Here is a 24,896-nt window from a genome sequence, read left to right as displayed (position 1 = left end):
GGGTGGGGGGGCCAAAGGGGGGAAAAGTTTGGGGCTCTTGTCAAAACTCGTGTCTCCCTAACTTCCTGGGCGGCCGGGGGGGGCGGTCTCCACCCCCCGGCCCGTAGCGGGGCTGGGGGCGCCGACGGTGCTGTGTCCCGAGGCTCACCGCGCCCTCTTATCTGCACCCCGGCTCCCTTCTCGGATTTGACTTGTGATTTCTGGCTGCACTGCCTTCCGCAGATTAAATACACCGGCTTCAGGGACCGGCCGCACGAGGAAAGGCAGGCGAGGTTCCAGAATGCCTGCAGAGATGGGCGCTCGGAAATAGTAAGTGTCTCCAAGTCCTGGAACTACCCCTTCCCTCCTTCCTCCCCCTCCCCTTTTTCTTCTCCTCTTCCCCCACCCCCTGCTCGGTTCCCGCCATCCTCCTGCAGACCCCCAAGAAGGGCACAGTTTAGTTTTTTAGATTTCAAGGTTGGGCCGTTTCTCCTCCTTTTTTTCCCTTTTTCGCCCCTTTAAAAAAAAAAAAATCTATATACCTGTTGAACTTCACTTCCCTCCACACTGTTAATAGAAAACGTAGTCCAACGCTTCGGCAACCCGGAACTGTGCGAAGCTGTGAAACCCGTCGTACTTCCTATTCAGATTTTGAAAATATGAAACCAGATACTGACTAGTTTGTGTTTTAACAAGGAGACGGTTTCCCTGTTGCCTCCGTGTTTGCGGCGGTGTTTCCTAGGCGCTGCCTAATAAACATCTTTGCCAGCGTATTCCTTTTTAAAGTGAGTAAAGGGTGTTCAGAAGAACTGGAGCCAGACTAAACAAAGAATTGATCATTTCATTGGCAGGGCAGGGTAGTCTTTGAGTAAGGTTTTGTGGATGGAAGAAGAAGGGACCTTTTTGTAATTGTGTTGGGAAATACTTTGAAGGCTTCAGGAAGACCATTCCATTATATACATTCACCCCATTAGCTGCTAAGCAGAGTAATAGTTCCTTTCTTAGAAGCTAGATTTGTTACCCATCCTAGAACCTTTGTAACTTGAGAGCTCTTAGGAAAAGGTAATAGTGGAGCTGGAAGAGAAGTCCTCACTTCGAACTGAAAAACAAATCCCTCCTCCAAATGTCCTTTTTAATAATCATTTCAGTCCCCTAAAGAAGAAAGTGTATGTGTGTGTGTGTATGTATATGTAAATTTATTTATTTGTATTTATGTGTCCTCAGTCTCTTCCTGTTGTAAACTTGTAGAAGACAAGCTTATACTGAGTCTCAGAGAAAGGATATGAGTATGAATAATTCACATTTATATAGAGCTTAAAACATTTGATTCACAACTACCTTGTGAAATAAATATTAGGATTTTTCTTTCCACTTTAACAGTGAGGAAACTGAGACTAAGAAGTGACTTCAGTCATGGAGCTAATAAGTGAATGGATTTGAACCCAGGTTTTCTCCAAGACCTCTGCTCTTCTTCCCCCCACTTTAATTCCTTTTTTAATTGGCTTCATTAAAATAAAGTTAAGTAAAATAGCATTATGGGGGGGAAAGGGGGAGTCCATAGCAAATGTTACAAATGGGCTCTAGACCAAACCATATTATTTATTTGGACGGGGCAGTACTAATGATACAAGGCCCTACAGCTGAGTTTAGGCCTCTCCTTGTGTTTCTTTTCCACTTGTCCTGTAGAAGATGCTAATGAGCAGTAATAGGATGAAGTAGGTAGAGGGGAAGGAGAAACGGAAGACCTAGGCCCTATTAGTGTATTTAGTGCTGAGTCATAGAATCATAAATTCTCAAAGCAGGTAGGGAACTTAGAGATCATATAGTCCAACTCTTTCATTTTGTAGATGGAAAACCTGAGGCCCCCAAAGAGGTATGACGATTCACCCAAGGTCACACAGGAAATAATAGATGAGCTTTGTATAAATTTTTTGATTCATGGGCAAGTGCTCTTTCTACCATTCCATGTTGTCTGTAAACTTGAAAATAACAAAAACACATTTGTCGGATACAGTTGAAGCATTATTTAACAGGGGAAGGAACATAGTTTTATCCACTTCATCATATGGAAAGACATAAGCTTGTACAGTTAGGTTAACATTGGAAGAGAATGCTACAGAAATTAACAAACTAATTTTTAATCTCATGAAGTTTTATTATTTAAGATGAGGGCAGAAAGGAAAAATTCTATTTAGGCAGGTAGAGAAAGTAAATATTCTCAAAGTGCAAAATTTTAGAAATAGAACTATCCATTTTTTTTGTCACAGACTTATAAGTCTCATGAAAAAAAGAACCTAACTTTACCTCAGTGTGACCATAGTCTTTCCAGAATATTATGTAAATGAGATCTATTTATTTCTTCCCATCCATAAAATGTGAAGAGTCCAACCCTCCCTATCTATCTCTTGGGATCTTGAGTGGATAAAAGGAGGCAGTTGATGGAAAGCACTTTCAAAAAAAAAAGCCCAGTGATATGATTGAACTTTGGTGTATTGAGAAAGCACTTGTATCAGTCAAGAAACTTGTGTCTCCTATGCTCTCTGGGTGATTTTAGTCAAGCTGCTTCTCTGGGCTTTAGTTTCCTCAGCTACATGGAGAGGAATTGTTTGGTAGTAATTTTTTTGTTCCCATTATCTGAATTTTAAAATTATAAGCCTCTTCAATTCTACCAAAATTGCTGAAGATTAGAGAATGTAGATTGTATTTTATAAAGGTTAAATGGGAATTTGCATTTAAAAAACATTCTAAGACTTGTTAAAGTTCATTTTGACCTGAAATTTGAACTAACTTCTTACCTCCTACATACACGTAGGAACTGATTTTAGAGGCTTCGTGCGTTAATAGTAATAATAGTACCCTAGCTTCTGTGGTACATATTAGCTCCTAGGAGTTTTGATTTATGAAGGGCCTATTACAAGGGAAGATTCTTTGGAGAGAGGAGAGAGCTATTGGGAAGTGACAGCAATGTATGTTTTCTTAAACTTTAATAAAACAACCAACAAAAGATCTAGCACTTGTCTATTATCCATTTGACTGTGGTTTCTTAGGGATCTTTCCCCCAATAGAAGAAGAATGATCATTAGTAGTAGACTTATTAGTTAATGGAGTAAATTGCATTAGCTGCCCTAAACTACTCTAAATTCTACTCCATTTGCCATCTTGGCAATTCAAAGCAGTGTGATCGGAGCAAATGAGAGAATTTTTTGATACTTGCTAACAAATTTTATTTAAAGTCTTTAAGGCATGAGTGACACTGTTAGATTCCTCTTTACTTTAGTTAAGTCCCCTCAGAACAGAAATAGTGGGGAGAAAAGTAGAATGTAGGAGGCAGAATTTATTCCATTTCTGTTAGGTTCTTTTTAGTAATGTTTTGATGCCATTTGAATGAACATTGATGTTCTATATTTCTCCATGATTGTGAGACCAGATGCAGGCAACGTTTCAGACTAAGAAACTGACACTTATTTTAAAATTCAATATCCAAAAGTATATTATGCACTCCTATATAAAATGTGACTTTATTTGGTTATTTAAAACATTTGCCATCAAGATGGATTAATATTGGGAGGAATCTTTATTTTATTTTCTTCCTCTTTTGACATTTTAACAAACTACCTGTAAATTTAAAATCTAGACTGGGCCATTTTACCATCTTCTCTGCATGTAGAGAATTAGGAGAAGGAATATTGGTGAGATGATGGGCAGGAAATTTATTCCAGAAATTAGCAGTTAATCAAGAGGTAAGGTGGTAAATCTCTGGACTATAGTAATTTTTACCTGGCAGAGGCTGAGTCCATTGGAGTTAGTAGAGGATATTTATCAAATTCCATTTGCCAAAATTGTCACCTATATTCACAAATAGTATTTGAAGACTAACACATTCATGGATATTCAATACTGTCTCCACTTTGAATAAAATAGCAGCAATTTAAAACTAACATTTATATGAGATTTATAAAACTCTTTATAATGAAAATCTTTCTTACATGTTTACTAGGATGCTGAAAGTATTTTATGTTTTCATTAGATTAATAATTAGGGCCTATTTAGTTTTAGTTGACATCTTTCGGTTTACTTTTTCAATATTTTTTCTAAAATACTGAGGAAAGGTTAAAGAAGTATAATAGTGTAGTCTTAAAGAGCCATAACAATATTGAGACAAGTGCTTAAAATATGTATTTCTTATTCAGACAAAGGCGCTTATACCTTGAAAGAGAATGAGACTCTGCAAGGAGATGCCATCAAGGAGTTCCGTTAGTAAACAGCATTTAAATTATGTGTTTAGGTGGCAGGTCTGCATAGATCTGGCAGAGGTGTCTCAAGGGAATTTGTATTTGTAGCTTATCGTTTTTTTTATAAAAATATTGTCTTAAAATAATGTTGCTAAATGGCAGCCATAAAATCTATTGGAAATCCTTTAAGTGTACCATAGTATAGTACCTTTATAGAAGACACAATTGCTTTGCTATACAAATGTCAAAGCAAAAAGCATAACCATTTTTTTAATGGTGAGTCTTAGTCTTTAATATAATAAAACAGCTGTTTTTTAAAAATTGTATGATTACCTTGGTACTTTCATGCATGAACACCATTTTTAGTTACATTCTAAACAGTCGTTGTACTCAGTTTAAAAGGATTTTGTAGGACCCTAGAGATTCTTTCTGTTCCATAGATGAGAAGGTTGAAGGCCTTGCTTTGGGTAAAGTGCTAATGAGAAGCCGAGTTCAGATTTAAGCCCAGATCTTTGCTCTTTGCACTTGACAACATATTTTCTTTCCCACTAAGATCTACCTGTTGAGAATTCGTTTCCCCAAATTAGCTAAGGCAGGTGACTTGTAAGGGCTTTGTGGACTTGGAATTTCTCTTGCTTTCTTTGACATATACTGAACTCATAGTTTTACAGAGAGGAAGCTGAGACTCAGAGAAGGGTCATGCCTTTCCCCAGTCAACCAGATATTAGGTGGCCAGACCCAGGGCCTTTGACTCTCTTCATTATGTCATGCCACTTGGCTTTTTATTTAACCAAATTATACATATTTTAATTATTAGATTTAATTAAAAAAAACCTTTAGTGTCAGCTCATTAAAAATGTGATAAATTTACTGTAATACATAGGATAATCATTGCTCTTCTCCCTCTTTATTTTCAACAAGTGCCATAACAGAGCATTGTACATTTGCCGCTGGCCATTTGAGTTGTCTGTCTAGTCACGTTGAATTGCCTTTTTGTTTGGACAGTTGTTCACTTTTTTCTTTTTCTTCTTTTTCTTTTTCTTCTTTTCTTTAAACCCTTCCCTTTCATCTTGGAGTCAATACTGTGTATTGGCTCCAGGGCAGTAGAGTGGTAAGGGCTAGGCAATGGGGGACAAGTGACTTGCCCAGGATCACATGTTCACTTTTTTCAATGCTATTATTGAAGTTATTTATTAAACAAAAATGCTTAAAATACCCACCCCTCACCCCCCAAGTTTAATGCCTTGGAAAAATGCTGGAATTGGAATCGAAGCCTGGGTGCAAATCTTTTTTCCAGTGCTGGTGATTTCCTTTATATATAGAGACCTCCCTGTGTGTGTGTGTGTGGGGGGGGTACTTTCTCTGCAACTATAATGTCTTGGAGAGAGAGCAGAGCTGTCAAACACTCTAGTCCAATGCACAAGCATAGCTCAAACCCATATAATTGGGAAATACTTAACAAAATACAGTAAAATGTAGATAATATTAACATGTGGCTTTCTAAGTCAATACATGGCCCTGGAGGATCCTTTCTGTGGTTTGGTGGCCTCCTATTCAATGGGAGTCTGATACCACTGACCTAAGGTACTAAGAGGTCTTGGGACTTGGCCAAGGTCACACAACCATTATGTGTCTGCAACAAGACTTGAGCCCAGGTCTTCTTGGCTTCAGGGCCAGCTCTCTGTACATTATACCATGCTGCCTTATCTGTAGTATGAGGATAACGTTTCTATTACCAGCTTATAATACCTATGCTATTTTGTCCATTTGAATGTAAGCTCCTTAAGGAGAGGGACTGCCTTTCTTTTTGCTTATGTTTGTATTTCCAACCCTTAGGACAGTACCTGGCACATAATAAACACTTAAAAAATGCTTGTTGAGGGACAGCAAGGTGGTTCAGTGGATAGAGCACCAGACCCAGAGTCAGAAGGACCTGTGTTCAAATTTAGCCTCAGACACTCAAGCTGTATGACCCTGGGGCTAGTTACTTAACCCCTATTTGCCTAACCCTTTGCTCTCTGTCTTAGGGTTGTTTCTAAGACAGAAAGGGTTTTAGAAAAGAAGTGCTTGTTCACTTGACTTTACATTTTAAAAATCTTTCCAACTACTAAAATAATCAACTTCTGAACTAAAATATTGGAAGTCAGAGGATATGAATTTTGAATTCTGACCTTCCACTTGTCTATATGACCTTGGGCAAGTCTCTTGATCTTTCTAGGCCTATTTCTTCTGTAAAATAAGGTTATTAGACTAGAAGGTATAAGGTCCCTTCCAAATGTGAATCCCTCCTGTGAGGTCTTTGTATCCAATTTAAGACTTCAGCACTAACTTAAAAACAAATTTCTTTTTTTTCCCTCTATTATTTAATTTTATTGCAATGTTGGGCAAATTTATTTTGCTTCTCAGTTCTTCATATATAAAGTAAGAGAATCAGACTAGTTGATAACTAAGACTAATTTCATCACTAGCTCAAAAAATCCTACAGCCCATTCACATACCTTCAGACATAATCTATGTTAAAAACAAATTTCTTGAGCGTGTTCCTTAATTTAAAAAAAAAATCTAATCCCACCTACCAAGACATTCAGCAAGTAAAATTTTCATTTGGATGATGGTAATGTATTTGCCAAAAATATATTCTTTGGGTTTGGGGGTTTTAAAAAATTAGTTATTCCACAGATTAGCCCAAAGGAGTTGGAATAGTATTGCAGGTCAAAAAACGCATTCATACAAAGTTAAAATGTTAAGAGTCACAGAACATTTGATGTTGCTGGCTAAGTCATGTAAGTAGTCTTTTAAATACATTATATGTTGGGTGAACATTCTTATAGTTATAGTATCATGTTCTCTTCCCCTTTTTCCATTAAAAGATTCTTTGGGAGAATATGACAGCTTCCAGTTCATCTAAGAATTTAATAGTTGGCAGTTGTTTTCCCAATGAACATTTGAGAAGGGGAAAAAAATTTTTGATATCTTTGTCTCATGCATTTTTAGTGTCTGAGGACTTATCTTGAAGTGTGTTGTGAGTAGAAAGAGCACTAGATTAGAATCAAAGGGATTCAGATGGAGATGTGGCACTTTGCTAGGCTGCCTATGTACCCTGAGCAAACCAGTTCCTCATCTATAAAATGAAGGAGTTCAATTATTCTAAAGTTCTAATTCTGTGATCCTGCTGTTAGCATAAATTCATGGAAGCCAGGAAAAATAGATAAATGTTTTATTTACAAAGTGCTTTGAAGCCAAACAAAAAAATTTTGGGGACTTTTTTTTTTTTTTTTTAATTTAAATTATGGTGTCCTGTAAAAATCTAATTTTTTACATCTTGAGTAATTTTGTGTCTTATTTGTATTTTTAAAATAGACATTTTTAGGTATAGAATTGATAGCCTCTAGCTTGAATATTGCAACTTGAGATTCTAACGTCAGCAAAAAATGACCTGAAAGAAAGTATTGATTCCATGTCTTTTTTTATATCCAAACAGCCAATGGCAAATGTCGTCAAAATGGAATCAGATGTTTGTAACTTAATACTTAAGAAAAATGATGAGTGTGTGTTTTTGACTTTAAGTATTCTTTTTGCTGCCTGGCTTAAGACATAAACTGATGTAAAAATAAATGACTGCTTGCATAATTTATGTAATGTCTTGCTCCTGATCCTGTTTGTATTGATTTTTCTAAAAGGCTTTTGTGGCCACAGGAACCAATCTGTCTCTCCAGTTTTTTCCGGCCAGCTGGCAGGGAGAGCAGCGACAAACACCTAGCCGAGAATATGTCGACTTAGAAAGAGAGGCAGGCAAGGTAAGAGAAATTTTTTTGCATTTTAAAATGATGAGTTGTGTGACTATAGATTGTACCTAGTCATAGTCATGGAATGTATAGACAACATTGCATGCCATTTTGTTGCAATGAAAATGCCTTGTAACTTTTCTGTTTTCTAATGTAACCATTTGTTATAAAAACTTACAGCCCTCAAAGAATTTTGATTCTTTTAATTCTTTAAAGAATCAAAAAACTTGATTCTTTTAAAAATGTTACAAATAAGTTTTTCCATATTTATTAACATGCTTTAATGAAATTTTGTAATTCCAAAGTTTGGACTTGAGAAAACTATAGAGACTTCTGTAGGCACTGAAAAATGTTTGCTCATATACACGTTTGAAATGCTATTTAAATTTTGGTTTATTTCAATTTAAACAAAAATAGCTGTATTATAACATATATATATGTATGAAACAGAATAAGAAGAATCAGCTATTTTTACATAGTTTGGGGAGATTTGAAAATGCAGAAAGATTTTTAGCTTGCTTCCTGTGGGTTAATATAGAGAACTTAAATATTGAGGGAAAACATTGGTATAAAACATAACTTTGTAATGTTTTGAACTTCTTGGTTTTCCTTCTCTTCCTTTTCTCCCTCCCTCCCCCTTTTGATCTTAAAAATATTCAGGAAAAGTAATTCAGTTGGGTCCTTACTGTTATTTTAATGGTAATAGTTGAAATATAAACATTGGATATGGAAATAAAGAAGAAAATATTTTGAACAGCAAATTTCTACCAAAAATCTCAGTTGAAATTATCCCAAATAATTTTTAAAGATACATACTCTAGGTTTGGTTGAACCTTATTATAGCACTGGTTGATCCATAAATTCCAAGTTGTATACCAAGTGTATGATTTGGCATTTAGTGTGGTGTAGATGAACCATATTAAAATTTTAGAAACCAAATTAAAATCATTCCCCAAATAATCATTGGAATGATTTTACATGCAGAATTTCTCAGCTTTTCTTAGTCAGTTTGGTCCTGTACCTTTTTTGTTGTTGTTGTTGTTCAGTGACCTAGTTTTTTCCTCTATAAATTTTTGATGCATAAGAAAGCTGTCATTTTTCTTGCAAGAAACATAAACTTTTTAGTGTTCCTTTGAGAGTATTTAAACATTTAACTCTACTAAGCAAATCATTTCCCTGCTTCTATAAATGTAAGTTATTATATAGTAATGGTCTTTTTTATTTTTATTAAATTTTAGGTAAGTGTAGCCTATGAACTTTTTGTGGTTGGCAAACCAAACTAAACTTGTTTTTTGGATTTCAGGGAGAGAAAATATTTTATTAGTTTGAAAAATGGAATGATATAACAGATTTTCTGTCTTGTTTACTTGTTGGTGTGGTCTGTGTGGGAGAAATTAAAGCAAATGATTCTCTTTTTTTTCTTATTTCATATAACAGATAAGAAGGGGGAACAGACAATTATATGGATTTGGGTGCTTTTTTGTTACCTTCTTAAAGCCATATGTGTGATGGTCTAGAAACTGACTTTTCTTAAATGACTTAGTTGAAAGTTGCTTAACAATAATTTCTAATGTCATTAAGAGTTAGACAATTTCTAAATTTCCTTCAAATTTTTATCCTAACTTAAACTTAACAGAAAATTTAAATAATGAGGCAAATGTTAACAAACAACCTTCTTTTCCAGTGACTCCCATTATTTATTCTCTTTTATTTGCTACTTTAAGAAAGGCATTAACCAATTTGAGGCTAAACTTTTGTAGCTTTGTATATAACACTTGGGAATATTGATTATAGACCCAGAAGCACAGTTTTCCTGGACTTAAGCCAGCAAGCTGTTTTCAATTATAGGAACAAAAAGTGTTGTCCAAAAAAAAAAAAGATGAATCTAGATTTATAATATGTAATCATTTTTGATTACCTGAGGAAAATCCAAAAATTATTTCTCTTGGTTCTAAGATGGTATATTTGCATTTATTTTTTATTATAGATATGTTTCTTATTCTGAGATTTTTCTGTTTTCCAAGAAAGAAATGAAACCATATTATAAATATTTGCCTTAGGAGAAGCTAGAAAGCTTTATCTTTCTCTTATCGTTTACATAGACTATTTTTTAAAAACCCTTCTGCCTTAGTACCAATTCTAAGGCAAGAGTGGCAAGAGCTTGGTAATTGGGTCAAGTGACTTGCTCAAGGGTCACACAACTAGGAAGTATTTGAGGCCAAATTTGAACCAAGGTCCTCCTGACTCCAGGCCTAGTACTTTATTCACCATACTACCTAGGTGCCCCTCTGTTTGGACTATTAAAAATGCAAGTAACTATTATGCTCTCAGCCATCTCATTTTATATACAAACAGAGAGGTCCAGAGAGAAGGGACTTATCCAAGGTCAGACAATATTATCCTCAGACTGATACAGAAGACCAGCCTAATGTAGAACTGGTCTTTGCTTCTAAACTTAACCAGTTCCTACCTTCCCACGCCATGAATAGTATAATTTCAAATTTTGGGGGTTGCAGATTGGGGAGGGGCCTTTTTTTTTTAAACTTAAAATATCTTATTTTCAGAAACTGCTAGTCTAAAGAAAAACAGTTTAATAGAAGACTTAAATATTCTAATTATACAAATATATGTGATCAATAAATGAAATAGCATATTTATCACATAAAAATACCCAGAAAATAGTTTTCATATATAATATCTGGTGACAGAACATATGTCTGTCCTTGGCCCAGCCAAGTTCAAGGAGACCCATTACTAGTTTGGCTGTGGCCTTTTTTGAATCTAGCCACTCTCCAAGTCTTCTATCTCCATCCCCACCCACTCCAGACATTTGATAACTATTTGACAAATCACTTAAGCCCCCTGGACCTTAGTTTTTTTTTTTTTTTTTTTTTTTTTTTTTTTTTTTTTTTTTTTAATAACCCTTACCTTCCATCTTGGAGTCAATACTGTGTATTGGCTCCAAGGCAGAAGGGTGGTAAGGGTAGGCAATGGGAGTCAAGTGACTTGCCCAGGATCACACAACTGGGAAGTGTCTGAAACCAGATTTGAACCTAGGACCTCCCGTCTCTTGGCCTGGCTCTCAATCTGCTGAGCTACCCAGCTGCCCCCGACCTTAGTTTTTTAAACAATAAAATGATAGGGTTGGACTAAATAACTGCTTAGGACCCTTGGTCTTCAATCCTGGTATGTATCTAACAAGAACTGGAGGGTATTGCAATCTGTATTAGACGAAGATCCTTGATGAGAGATTTTAAGTTTTAAAGAATGTGGTTTCCTGGTTGTCTTTTTTCTTTAAGGACTGGGGAAGACAGTTTGGCTTTAAGTTCAGATATATTCTGCTTTGAATAAATATGACTTTGTCATTTGTATATTTAAATAGTTACCAAAGTGTTTTCTTTACTAAACAGATGTGGTATATCAAACAGTTATAATTATTGTGTATATCATGGCATCTTGATCTTTTTAACTTATATAAAATTAGATTATTTATGTAGTTTTTTTAATCTTATGTAATATCTGTATTTAAATAAAGAATTGGAATCTTACTAAATGGGATATATAGCAATTTGTTCCAATTTCAGAAAATGACCTAAAATATTTTTCTGTTTGTTTTGCTATGTCTGGAGTAAATAAGTAATTGTGGAACTTGTCCATTATTTTAGAAATATTGAGATTATTTAATTATGCTTCCAGATTTGACAGGGTGAGTTTCCCAGTAGGATTGTGCTATGCTTCTTGTACAAAATTAAAAGGACAGTTAGACATGCTGTTAAATTATTTGTTTATATGCATTTATAGTATACTTCTGAAACAAATTGCATTTAAAATATGATTTTGTACAGAGCGGCTAATACTTCTACATTCCTCTCCCACTGTTTTGTTTATTTTTTTTATGGAATTAAGTCAAACACAAGTAGAATGTTAAAATAGTAAATGGGGGGGGGATCAGGACATTGCAAATAGCTGTAGACCATATTGAGTATTGAAGAAGATAATTCAAGTTGCTCTATCTAAATGGGCCATTTAAAAGAACTGGAAAGGAAATTCTGTGATGGAAGCTATCTAGACCAATAAAATCACAAGTCAGATAAAAAATGTATGTTGATGCTATTATAATGAATAAAATAAAATTTATTTAAACAAAAACATTAACCAGAGAATTTTAGAAGTTAATGAAATTATAACTTAGCCATTTCGTTTTATAGTCGAAGAAATAAGTTATTAGAGGTTGTCATTGCTTCAAAGTCAAACAACTAATTTGTATCAAAACCAGTTTTAGATGTTGGGTTGTTTGATTCCTGGTTTCATGCCCTGTTAAGCAAAGAAGTTTGGAAGAATTTTATACAGGTTTGCCTAAGTAAATAAAACTTTTGACTTGCCGTTATAATGCCAACTGATTTCGGTTCTTATTAAAGGAAACAACTCTTTCTAAGACATTGGGGTAGAGTTTGATATAGTAAAAAACTTGATCTTTAATAATGTACATAAGCTGGGACTTGACATTTTTTTATAAATGTGTGATCTATTTGATTAATTTAAACCTGAAAAAAAAGTTTAAATTAACTACCAGTTTTTCCTCATAATAATTTATCTTTGGTACAGTAGAAAAAGCATCAAATTAGAACTTCGTGGACCCGGATTCAAAGTCTAGATTCTACTATTTGCCACCTTACCTCTCAGAACCTCCCTTTCCTCACCTATAAAATGAGAGGGTTAGATGAGAAGATGTTTAAGGTCTATTTCGACTCAAAATCAATAACCAGTTGTTAACCCTTCTGACTATGCTTGACCTTATGCCAAAAATAAATGCAGTGACCTCTGTTGGCCTAAGAAGGTACTGCAGCAGCCTCCCCAACAAAGAATGGCCCATAGAATCAGACCTGGAAAGGGACCTTAAAGATCTTATATTCTTCATTTGAGGAAACTGAAGTCCAGAAAGTTTGACTTAGCCAAGGTCACCCCAAGTAGTAAGGAGCAGAGCTGGAATTTAAACCCAGGAACTATACCTCCAGACCTAGCTTTCTTTCCACTGTACTTTCCACACATCACTGAAAAGTAAATAAGGTAGTGCTTGGACCTTACTCCCTGAAGCCCAGGCTGTAGGGCCTTTTGCATTTTCTCTCTATCCTGCTCTAAATTCTGTTCATCACTGACCTATATGGGACCCTTGTGCTTCAATACACAGACATAGGCTTAGAATTTATAGGAGAATGGGAGTCTTCCCTAAAAGTGACTAGGGGGTTCTGCAATTTGGACTGGTATCTTTCCAGACTCTCATTGCACTTCTGAAAATTTGGACAATTCAGATAATTTTCTTTTTCCCCATTCTAGAACAGTGTGAGTTTGAAGTCAGAGGACCACATTTTTAATCTCTTCTCTCCTGCTCACTAGCTCCAGGATCTTGGCAAGTCACTTTTCCTCAATGAAATTTTATTTCGTCATCTGTTAAACAAATGATTCCTAACGTTCCATTCAATTCTAAATCCTTTGATCTTTTTTTATTCGTAGCAGACCAGTTTTCTTTGAACCCCTCCAATTTGGATTATATCTCCCATAGATATACTTTCTCATTTGAGTCTTCTAGTTGCCATTCTCTTTAGCCCAACCTGTTCTTCAAGTAGATGTTCCTCTTTATATGTGTTCATTGCCTCAGGGTCCTCACTGTTCTAGTGAGGAGAGGGATTCTCTTGCTCTCACCCCAGCTCTACTCAAGCCAAATAATAAAAATGATAATAATAACAGTTAACTTTTATACAGTGCTTACTCTGTGCCAGGCATTGTGCTAAGCACTTTACAATTATTATTGAGTTTGATCCTTACAACCACCCTAGGAGCTAACATTTTCTCTGTTTTACATCTGAGGAAATGGAGGCAAACAGGTTAAGTGACTTACCCAAGGTCACACAAGTAACACTATCCACTGTTGTGTAATTTCTAACCATAGGAATGCAAATGATAAACAAAGTCTCTAGGTTTATTTGGAGAAGGCCAATCTCCCAATAAAGCCAGACTTCTGGTCAAGACCAAAAGACCCCTGGCACTTCCTATATACCCCCAAAGAGTTAGACAACTTTTATACCAGTACAAAAATAATCTAAGACAGTGATAAAAAATAGAGAGATATAAGTTGGTTGACATAATCAGTAAATACTTCTCATTGGTAGAAGAAGTCACTTGATAGATAAGGAGGGAGTCTGAACCTTGCTTTCTAAGCCTGATGATGATGTCAAGGGTGAGACTGAGATGACCAGGGTAAGTGCAACAAAAGCCTGATGATGTATAAGGGATATATACAAAGGTAAAGGGATGTCAGCAGGCTTTTAACTAAGACAAAAGCTTTTATGCTATATAAGGTCAAGTCACAAGTTCAAGACCATGATTGCTGAGGCACTGATATAGCAGCTTTGAAGGGTAGGGCTGACACTAACGCCTATGCTAAAGCATTATTTACTTAATTCAAAACCTTAATACTTATACTAAAACAATCACAAAAGGCTTACTAAAATCATGACTTATGCTAACTATCTTAGAATTACAAGTCTGATTATCTCAAGACTACTGCTGACATCTAATCCTCATAAGGGGGTAGGGGATTTTTCTCTCACATTACTACCTAGCTACCTCATAACAGTGTCAATTACCATTTATGAAAGAACCATAAGTAGCAGGAAAGAGAGCATTTCTCTTTTTGGAGATTGACAAAGGGATTATTAAATATCACAACTTCTACTAAGAAGTTTGGCTTGCCATAGCCTTTTGGACTGACTGTAATCCTGTTTATGGTGGCTCTTCATAGCAGTGTTTTGAAGACTGAACTGCCTCACCTCCAACATCTCAAGGCAGTATGTTAGAGTAGAAAGATCATAGAATGCTGAATAGGAGAGCTAGATTTGAATTCTTCCTCTGATGGGGAGTGACTTTGTGAACATGAGTAAGTAACAACCTCCTGGAGATAATATTACCTGCTGCTGTACCTACCTTATGTGAGATTGAAGACAAAATGGGATGATGTATTGCAAACCCCAATGTGTCACATTAATGTAAAATGGCATTTTATGCACCTACCGTGTTTATTAAGACAGTTTTATGCTCCTTTGGACTAGGGATTGTGATAAGGGAATAAAGCAAGTGGATGGGGTTTGTGGGTCCCTATCAGTAGGCGGAAAAGGAGGGTACAATAGTGGAGGTAGTAGATTGAGGTGGTAGGAGAGATGTAAGGGAATGACTGAGTTTAGGGAAATATAGGACGATGAAGTATAAAGAGCGGCAAGGGGAGATGAGGTAGTTGGGCAGGCAGCTGCAACAGGGAGACACAGATTGGGTACACAGGCTGAGACAGAGGACACTGACGGGAAACAGGCTGAACCCTCCCAGGTAGGAAGGGCACTTCTACAGACAAAGGTCAGGGCCAGTCAGAAATGGTTTGAAACTAACTAGAGGGCTTTCTAGTCAGTTTCTCGAGCTCACCAGAGGCTCTTCCCTGTCTGTGAAATAGACTGGCTTCTCAGAGGAAGTCTAGAGATCACCACTTCCTCCAAGATGGACGCCTCCAGCTCCCCTCAGGAACCAAAGAGAAATAATTCCTTTCTCTCCTTATCCTTCTTTTATTGTTCAACCAATGATTTAGCAAAAGGTTTGATTAAATAACAACAGGGTTTATTAAGTTTCAGGGTTGATTATAAAGGACAGAGGGATACAAGGTTTCTCTAACAACCACCTAGGGAGAAGCTCCAGGTGGGGGAGGGACACAGGAATGGCATGGACTGAGAAAGAGCCTGCTTTCACTCAGCCCTGGGAGATTTTGTTGCCTTTAAGCTTAGGAAGTAATAAACAATGAATCAGGAGATAGTTTGTATCAAGGGTAAGCCCTGCTTGTCTATGGGGAAGACTAAGTCTTCAAAGTTTGATTGCTACTACCCAAAATCCACCCTTCTCCCAAAACCCACAGAAAATCAGGAAAGGAAATGGGGAATAAAAAGGGAAGGTCAGGGAGATCCAGAGGAATTAGCTAAACTACAAAATCTCAAGAGAAAAGCACAAATTCAAGGCCAGATTTCAGCCTGAAGGCCGAGCTCAGTTGCCCCCTCTACTCTGTCCAAGCCTCAGGGATCAACTGCCCTTAGTCAGGGTTCTAAGCTCTCTTAACTGCCAGAAATTATACAGTTAGCATTTTGCAGGGTTGATTGCACCTCTGCACTATAGGACTATATTTTATGCATTCTATAGTCTTCTCCATTGATTAGCACATAAACTAGGCATTCAACAAAAATTTGTCAAATTAATGAATCATCTAAAAGTATTCAGAGTGTTTACTATGATGGCATTAGACAACTTGACCATCATGGAGATGGAAAGAGGAGAAAAAAACCTGTCTGGCTGGAAGTAGTTTGAAGCCATGGACTGGTAGTTAGAGCTGGGTTTTGGTATCAGATCTGCCACTAATGAGTTCTGTGACCCTTAGGCAACTCACTTCATCTTAGTAACTCATTTTATAGTTTACTTATCTATAAAATGACTAGGTGAACTCAAGAGATCTGTGTAGCATTAACATTCCATGCTTTTACATATTTCATTCTTTCTGGCTTTGAGGTTCCAGGATTGAAATCAAAAGAAATATTAGTAAGATCCTCTGTAGATTAAGAGCTTTATCCATATGCTTTCTATAACAGTAATCAACAACTATTTATTAGGTACCTACTGAGTGCCAGGCACTTGTAGTAATTCACTGAGATAGAGATAAAAGTGGAAAAAGTCTTTGCTCTCAAGAAGTTTACATTCTAAAGGGAGGGACAGTCTGTGTACATGTAAACAGAGAATATGAACAACATTATTATGAGGTAGTTTTGGAAGGACAAGAATTAGCATCTAGTTGGAGTGGGAGGGTGACACTCATGAGTGAAGACTTTGTGAGGGGATAGTTTGTAAGAGAAGTTTGGGTGGAAATTGACAATTCCAAGATGCAAACCTGAGGAGGCATTCCAGGCATAGGGGACATCCGGTGCAAAGACATGGAATTAGGATACCTTGAAAGCCCTGTCCAAATGTTAGATGTTTTTAATCTGTGTAAGTCTAACGTTGTTTAAATGATTTTTTTTTTTTTTAGCCCTTAGCTGCAATCTTTTTTCCCCCCCTTACCTTCTGTCTTAGAATCAATACTGAGTATTGGTTCTAAGGCAGAAGAGTGGTAAGGGCTAGGCAATAGGGGTTAAGTAACTAAGGAAGTGTCTGAGATCATATTTGAACCCAGGACCTCCCATTTCTGGGCCTAGCTCCACTGAGCCACCTAGCTTCTCCCTAAATCACTTTTTATAGTCTTGCCTTGGCCATTGTGGAAAGAGTACTGACTTGGAAATTTAGAGTTTTGTAGTCACAGTCCAGCTCTACCACTCATCTGTGTGATGTTAGGAAGTCACTTTCCCTTTCTAAACTTCATTTGCTTCATCTTTAATAATGATTTTGATGATAACAGCTAACATTTATATAGAATTTACTATTCCCCGGGCACTTTTGTAAAATATTATTTCATTTGAACCTCACAACAACACTGGGAGATAGATGCTATTATAGTTGTTCTCACTATATCATGATTTACTTATAGTGGCTTCACTTTATCTTGGGTTTTTAATATATATATATATATATATATAATTCTATATTGCAGTTGTACTTATTGCAGCACACTAGTGGCTAACAGAATAAAAGGTGACCAATCACAGTGCTGTGCTCTGCATCCTACGTGCTGATTGATTCAGTGATTGCAGGTTAATAAAAGTGTGGAAAAGGTTTATGGGAGAGTAGGAAGGGTTTATAAAGCCTTAAAATATTTATAAATAATAAAATAAATATAACACTGCTACTTCATGGATTTTCACCTATTGTGAGGTTCTCTGGAACATAACTCCCGTGATAAGTGAGGGAATCACTGTATTATTATTATTTTATTTTACAGCTGAAGAAACTGAGGCAAATAGAGCTTAAGAGATTTGCCCAGGGTCACACAGCCGTTAAGTGTCTGAGCCCAGTTTTGAACCTAAGTCTTCCTGTCTCCCAACTCCAGTTCCCTATTCACTGTCTCCTTTAAAGATAGGGACTAGGACTAGCCAGCTTGTAAATCCCTGCCTACTCTAGCATTCTGAACTCTGATATAACTTCTAGGCCTGACATTGTGGAATTATATGTTCTGCAACTAATTACTTTATTGGTTTTTAAAATATTAATACGTTTTTAAGAACTGAGTCAGGTTAGGGTGTATTCCATCATCTCTGTGACCTTGAATTTTTTTTTAAAAGGAGTCCTTTACCTGGTTTGCAGACTAGTGTTTTTCTCTACCTCTAGAGCAGGGTTAAACTGTGACCCTTTGAATAGAGCCTGGAGGTTTAGCTCTGGAGACAATTGCTGCTATCAGAGTGGGGCATTAAATAAAACACTCCCCTTTGTCATTATAAACATCTGAGTAAGGCTTTCTGTCACCCGTGCCTAATGCTATTCTGACAGATTAATGAAGACAATGAGAGTTCCAGAGACCACTGAAGTACAGACAAATTTAATTGCTCCAGAACTAGAAGATGGTAGCACTTTGATCAAATCTAGTTAATTCTGAACCAAAAGACCCTAAATTTTGCCATTACTGATATGGCTATGGTTTTGGAGAGAGGGAAGGAACAAACACTTATCAAATACTTAATGTGAACTAATCAATCATTAAAAAATTATTAAGCATCTGTTTTGTGCCAGGTACTTTCCTAAATTCTTTACAAATATCTCATTTGATCGTTTGGATTTGAGAACACATTCTCTACTTTTGAATCAGCTAGAACTAATAAAATTGTAAAATATCAAATAGTGTGCCACTATCTGGCCCAGAAAGACTATAGAGTGCATAGTAACAAAAGAATTATGGGGGATTTTGGAAAGCTAGAACCAAGTCTGTTATCCAAAGTAAAAATCTTGTCAGAAGTATGGCAGTCTTATGAGAAAATTAATCATGCAGGACCAGATTAGATGAGGCAGGGATCTATACACTGAGCACATCACTGGGGCAAGACACAAAGGGAATATAAATGAATGGTACGTTTTTTCTCTAGTTTTAGCAAGGTATAATTATTTTGATCTCTTAACTGAGAAGTAACTTTCCCTTTTTAAAAGCCCTAGCTAGTGACCTTACATATCTATATAGATTCTAAGCCTATGTTATTTATCATTTATTATTATTCAGAAGGAAATTTTTTATAGGAATCATTGTGAAATGGCTTAGTATTGGAATTTTAAAAAAATATTAATTGAATAAATTTAAACTATACGTTCTAAACTAATTCACTACTTTTGCCCTCAGGACATCTTTGTTAAGCCATTCACACTGACTCTGATTTCTTATTTAGTAAATGGACAAGCCTAGAATCTACTAGATTGAGTTTAAAAATAACTTAGTTATACAACTTATTCTTAAGTAAAAGATACCTGGAAAATTGTTTTCATTGTAAGGTAAATGAATACTTAATCATGCTGATGATTTAGGTTGTATATTTTCTTCAAGAAGAGATTCAGGCTTGTACATTTCTTAGCATTTTGTAGTTGCCTCTCTTCATGCTTGCTATCCAGTCCGTGAAAACTAAATTTTTCTCTAATTTTTTTCATGGAGAATAAACTACCATCCTTTTCATAGAAAATCACAAACTCAAAAGACAGAATTCAAATCATGCTTCAATTAAGTCTTTTCTTCCTTGGACTAAACAATTACAGTTCCTTTGACCTTTATAGGACCTATTGCTAAGTGTTTATTATTGCAAAAGAATGTAAATGATTATTATACTTAACTGGAAGCCATTAGTCTTGTGTAACCAGCTTAGTGACTATGTACATCTTGTGTTTATTCCCATCCTCAGTGGGATTTGAGGATTTTGTACTTTGGGGAGGATTTTGAGTTAACATAGTATTTTTCTGCTCAAGCTATTAGTTAATGTGTGAGCTTTACATTTTTCCTTTGTAAATCTAGGAAATGTGAAGTAGGAGATTTTAAGGACCAAGAAAATAAGCTTCACCTAACTATAATATAGTGTTTGAGTACAACTCCAAATTTGTTGACTTGGATCAGCAGAATGAGAAAAATTAAAACATGCTTCCTTTTAGTATGTATGTCTTCTTTATCCTATTAATTATGGTTAAAAAATATTAAGAGCAGATATTCCTCTACAAAATTCAAGGCATTGTATTGTCCTCAGTTTGATCATCTGAACATTTTTTCTTGTTTCCTTTTTATGCTTTTATACTTCTTTGTATCATCACTCAAGGCTTCAGTATAAAATATCAAAGCTCAAATTTATAAAACTTATAACGAATGAGAAACAGAATCCTGTTTTTAATAGTCTTCTCCAACAATTGGCTCTATTTCTTCTGGAACATTTACAGTAATATGCCTGCAGGATCTTTGTCCCAGAATAAATATTGTTTCTGTTTATATGCCACCCACAATTTGGCAGGATATAACCAGGCCACTTGGATGTTGGCCCCAAGAAATCTCTAGTTAAACTCAACTAGTTCCTTACTAGCTAGCCTGGGTATGCTAAGTAAAAATGGATATTTTAGAAGTTCAAAAGTAAGATTCTTCCTGTTGTAACTTAAGAACTTTTTCATTATTGGGGCAGTCATATACACAGACAGAGGGTATGGGTATAAGTTAACTATGGTGATATAATATCCACATATACTCCCATGCCCTCAAAAAATTAAGGGGTCAGAAAGGAGATTGCTTTGGGAGAAAAGGGAAGGGAGAAGTAGAATGGAGTAAAATATCTCACATGAAGAGGTATGTAAAGAGTAATTACTGTGAAGGGGAAGTTTGGGGTGGGACAGGAGATAGGCCATACTTAAAGCTTACTCTCAGAATTACAATCAGAATTGGCTCAAAGGGAGAATAACATCCATACACAATTGGGTTTAGAAATTTATCTTACTCTGTAGGTAAGCAGGAGAGGAGTGGGAATAAAAAATGAAAGGGAAGGACTGATAAAAAGAACAGCAAATTTGGGGAGACAGTGGTCAGAATCAAAACATTTGTGAGGAGGGACACAGTGGAAAGAGAAAGAAAGATAGAGGAAAACCAGGATGCAGGGAAATATACTAATAGTAATCATAACTGAATGGGATAAACTCACCCAGAAAAACAGAAGCAGATATAGCAGAGTAGATTAAAATCCAGAATCCTTAAATATGCTCTTTACAAGGATACAGTTCTTCCCAAGTCATTTTAATCAGTGTTAATCATATTGCACTTCTGGTTGAACACCACATTTGTAGAATGCTGTAAAGATTACAGTGTATTTTTTTCTCAGTTTCTATATGAGATGGGTGGTAACAATTGTTTCCATTATATGGAAAAGGGAACTGAGGTTCCAAAGAAGTTACATGATTTCTCAGTGGCCACACACAGCAAGTGTCTGAGATGGAACTGGCACTGAGTTCTACTGACCACATCCAGGGATCTTTGCCCTCAGTCATACACCCTTTTTCTAATTCTCCTAAAATGAAAAGATGTAATTTCTTTTTTATATTAATGTGTGGATGTATTTTAAATGTTTTCCATTTCCTCTAAAATCTTTGCCAAGTATTAGAATTAGAGCCCTGCCTCTAACATTTATTATCCTTATGAGGTTGAAATACCTATGTTAGGGTTAACTATTAGAGCTATAAATGTGTGTGCAATTATACTAATATAATACTAGTAGTTGAAACTAATTTTGGAGAGGCTAATTTGAAATCGAAGTCAAATGTCTGAATATTTTTTAAGGAAATAAATTTTCCTATTCAGGTTATCTGGAGACAGTCATGTAAAAGAAAAGTGATTTGTAACTAGTATACCTAAGCTTCTATGGAAAATGAACTTCGTTCAACAAATAATGGATCTAAAGTGCTTGAAAATAGTTTGTCCCTAACATAGATAATTGCTCCTTTGATAATTTTGTATACCTGTTAATTTGCTTGGTAAATATCTTTTTTTTTCTTAGTATAAAGGTAAATGTTACCCCAGTCCCTTTTCAAATTGAATATTACAGAGGGCAGCTGGGTAGCTCAGTGGATTGAGAGTCAGTCCCAGAGATGGGAGGTCCTGGGTTCAAATGTGACCTCAGACACTTCCTAGTTGTGGGACCCTGGGCTAGTCACTTGACCCCCATTGCCTAGCCCTTACCACTCTACCTTAGAACCAATACCCAGTATTGATTCTAAGACAGAAGGTAAGGGCCTTAAAAATTAATTAATTGATTGATTGATTGATTGATTGATTAAAATTAAATTGAATTTTATGAAATTCAAAATGGTGAATTCTAAATTAATGTTTTCTAGCCAAAGCATCTCATAATCCAAAATATTTTTTAAAATTGATTCTTAAAATATTATCCTAACAACTTACACTGTTGAAATCTTTAAACAACTAAGAAAGTGATTTTTGTCTTGTAAAGTCAAAATGCCTTGGTTCTTTCTTCTTCCCACCTTCTCCACATATAGAAAAGCACTTCATTTTATAGATCTTATTAAAACTAATCTTAAGGGGCAGCTGGGTAGCTCAGTGGAGTGAGAGTCAGGCCTAGAGACAGGAGGTCCTAGGTTCAAACCTGGCCTCAGCCACTTCCCAGCTGTGTGACCCTGGGCAAGTCACTTGACCCCCATTGCCCACCCTTACCAATCTTCCACCTATGAGACAATACACCAAAGTACAAGGGTTAAAAAAATAAAAATAAAAAAATAAAAAAACTAATCTTAAGCTTAGCATTTCTTCTCTTCTACAAAATGACTAATATGGGAACATTTTTTACATGATTGCACTTGTAAAATACATATATTGCTTATTGAAAGGAGAAGGGAGAGAATTTAGAACTCCGTTTAAAAAAGGAATGTTTGAAATTGTTTTTACATGTAATTGGGGGAAAATAAAATGTTATTTTAAGATCTTAACTTAGTATATTTCTCCTCAACTGAATTTCTTAGGTCATAGCTTTGTTTGTGATACATGGAGTATATCCCTCTTGGAGCCATTCATATTTTCTCTACTTTCTCTTGTTCCCCTTTTAAAGAGAAAGAAAAGTATAATACTGGTGATGATGATCCAGGTAAAAAACTTTGAACATTTAAAATGTATAGGTATTAATGTTGATCTAATATTGTTCTTTTTATATATATATATATACTTCAGGAGACTGTTAAAGATTTGTGTCTTGGATTACTGAGTTTTTCCTATTTTATTTTTAGTTGTAATAAAGTTAATAATTTTCTATAAGGATATTAGTAGAAAGTTAGCTCCTTTCAAGGCAAGTTCTTGATTTCTTGTTAAAGAATAAAAGTAGTGGGGAATATAGTTCATTTTTAGGACAAATGCTTTGTGTTTATGAGGCCCAGAAATTGATTTCTCCTAGCCTCTTGGAAGGATCAATGGATACCTAGATTCTAATTGCAGTTCTGCCACTAATTTGGTATATGACCTGTGTCATTTCTCTGATCCTTGGTTTCCTTGCCTGTAAATAATGGGGTATGGCTAGATGAGGTCTCAGATTCTCAGATGCCTCCCGACTATAGAATTTTTTTCAGTTCTATGGTAGCAACAAAGAGATTATGCAGTGTGGAATGAAAAATGTTTTATGAAGTTAACTGTTAGGTTAAAATGACTAAATGTTATGAACATGGAAATGTTTAATGGGCACATCAGGAATATATCTACCTGGAAAACCAGTTAACTTGGCAGATTAACTTAGGAAACATTGATCATACCTGACAAATGGGAATTAAATCAGAAAGCATCCTTTTCTCTCACATAGAATACTACAGGCATTTCAACCACAAGCATATTTTGCCAACAAAAAGATTCTCACAATTGCCTTTGGATGGGAAATGTCCCAGATACTTGAGCACAATAAGATTGTTTGCTTTTTCTTTCCTCTGACACCCATTTTCAAAACTCTAATGTCCTACTAAGTCTTTATCAACAGTGATTAGAGGCAGAGTTCAACTATATTCTTTCTTTGTGTGTGTGAGCAACATTTAGTTCTGTTTTATATGTATTAAGAGATGCAGACACATAAATAGAATTATATATTATGAACATTGAAAAATTTAAGTTGAGCCTCCCAAATTAGCTTCTGGGAAGCAGAAATTTTAGTAAACATTTTTAAATTACATACAATATTATTATTACCTCCTTAAGAAGCTACTTGGATCACTGACATCAATTGTCACATCAAGGTAAGCCTGAAGGATATCATTTGAGTATATGAGACCAGTTGAGCATATTCAGTTTTTAAAATAAGTCTTAGTTCAGAGTGTAGAAAAAGGACCTTAGAAATTTAGTCCAACTACATCCTTTACAAATGAGGAAACCAAGGCTCAGAGATTTTAGGTGACTTGCCCAAAGTCACAGGTAAAGTAATAAGCAGTTCCGAATATAACCTTAGTTCTTTAGTTCTAAATTCAATGCCCCTTCTACTAGGTCATCCAAATCCCTCATTTAAGAGGGGTGGGGGGAACTGATGGCTTCCGGATATCTACTTTGAAAACTTGGATGTTTTTCTCTAAAAGGCATACTATGCATTTGGTTATAGGTTTATAACTAATGGTGAGAATATTAGCTTCCACATATATGACTTGCTAAATTATCAAGTATAAATAATAAGTCTTTTTTGGAGAAGTAACTAATCTGCCTTTTGGATTCTCTGGAACAAATCTTCCCAGTGATTTTAGTTGGCCAGTGTTTCTAGTTATTGATCCTCCTTCACCTCTTCAGACATAATAATGTAAATGTTTGAGACTATCTTATCATTTCTGAGAAAATATGTATAGTTCCCTCTGATGTATATTAATGCCCTAAATTCTTAATGTCCTGAGATCTGAGAAAGCATTCAATATAGTTTTTTAA

The 24,896-nt window shown here is 35.7% G+C and overlaps 1 protein-coding gene across 1 annotated transcript in view; it reads left to right on the top strand.

Annotated features, from left to right (window-relative positions):
* CBFB (core-binding factor subunit beta) overlaps positions 1-24,896 on the top strand; it is a 107,721-nt gene that overhangs the window by 4,931 nt on the left and 77,894 nt on the right. The window contains exons 2-3 of the mRNA XM_044659430.1: positions 18-309; positions 7,892-8,008. Coding sequence (XP_044515365.1) covers positions 18-309; positions 7,892-8,008 — 409 coding nt within the window. The remainder of the gene's footprint in view (positions 1-17; positions 310-7,891; positions 8,009-24,896) is intronic.

The sequence above is a fragment of the Gracilinanus agilis genome, chromosome 2, assembly GCF_016433145.1.
Source record: "Gracilinanus agilis isolate LMUSP501 chromosome 2, AgileGrace, whole genome shotgun sequence".
Classification (NCBI taxonomy): Eukaryota; Metazoa; Chordata; class Mammalia; order Didelphimorphia; family Didelphidae; genus Gracilinanus; species Gracilinanus agilis.
Note: the sequence above shows the minus strand (reverse complement) of the source record. Positions and strands in the feature narration are given on the sequence as shown.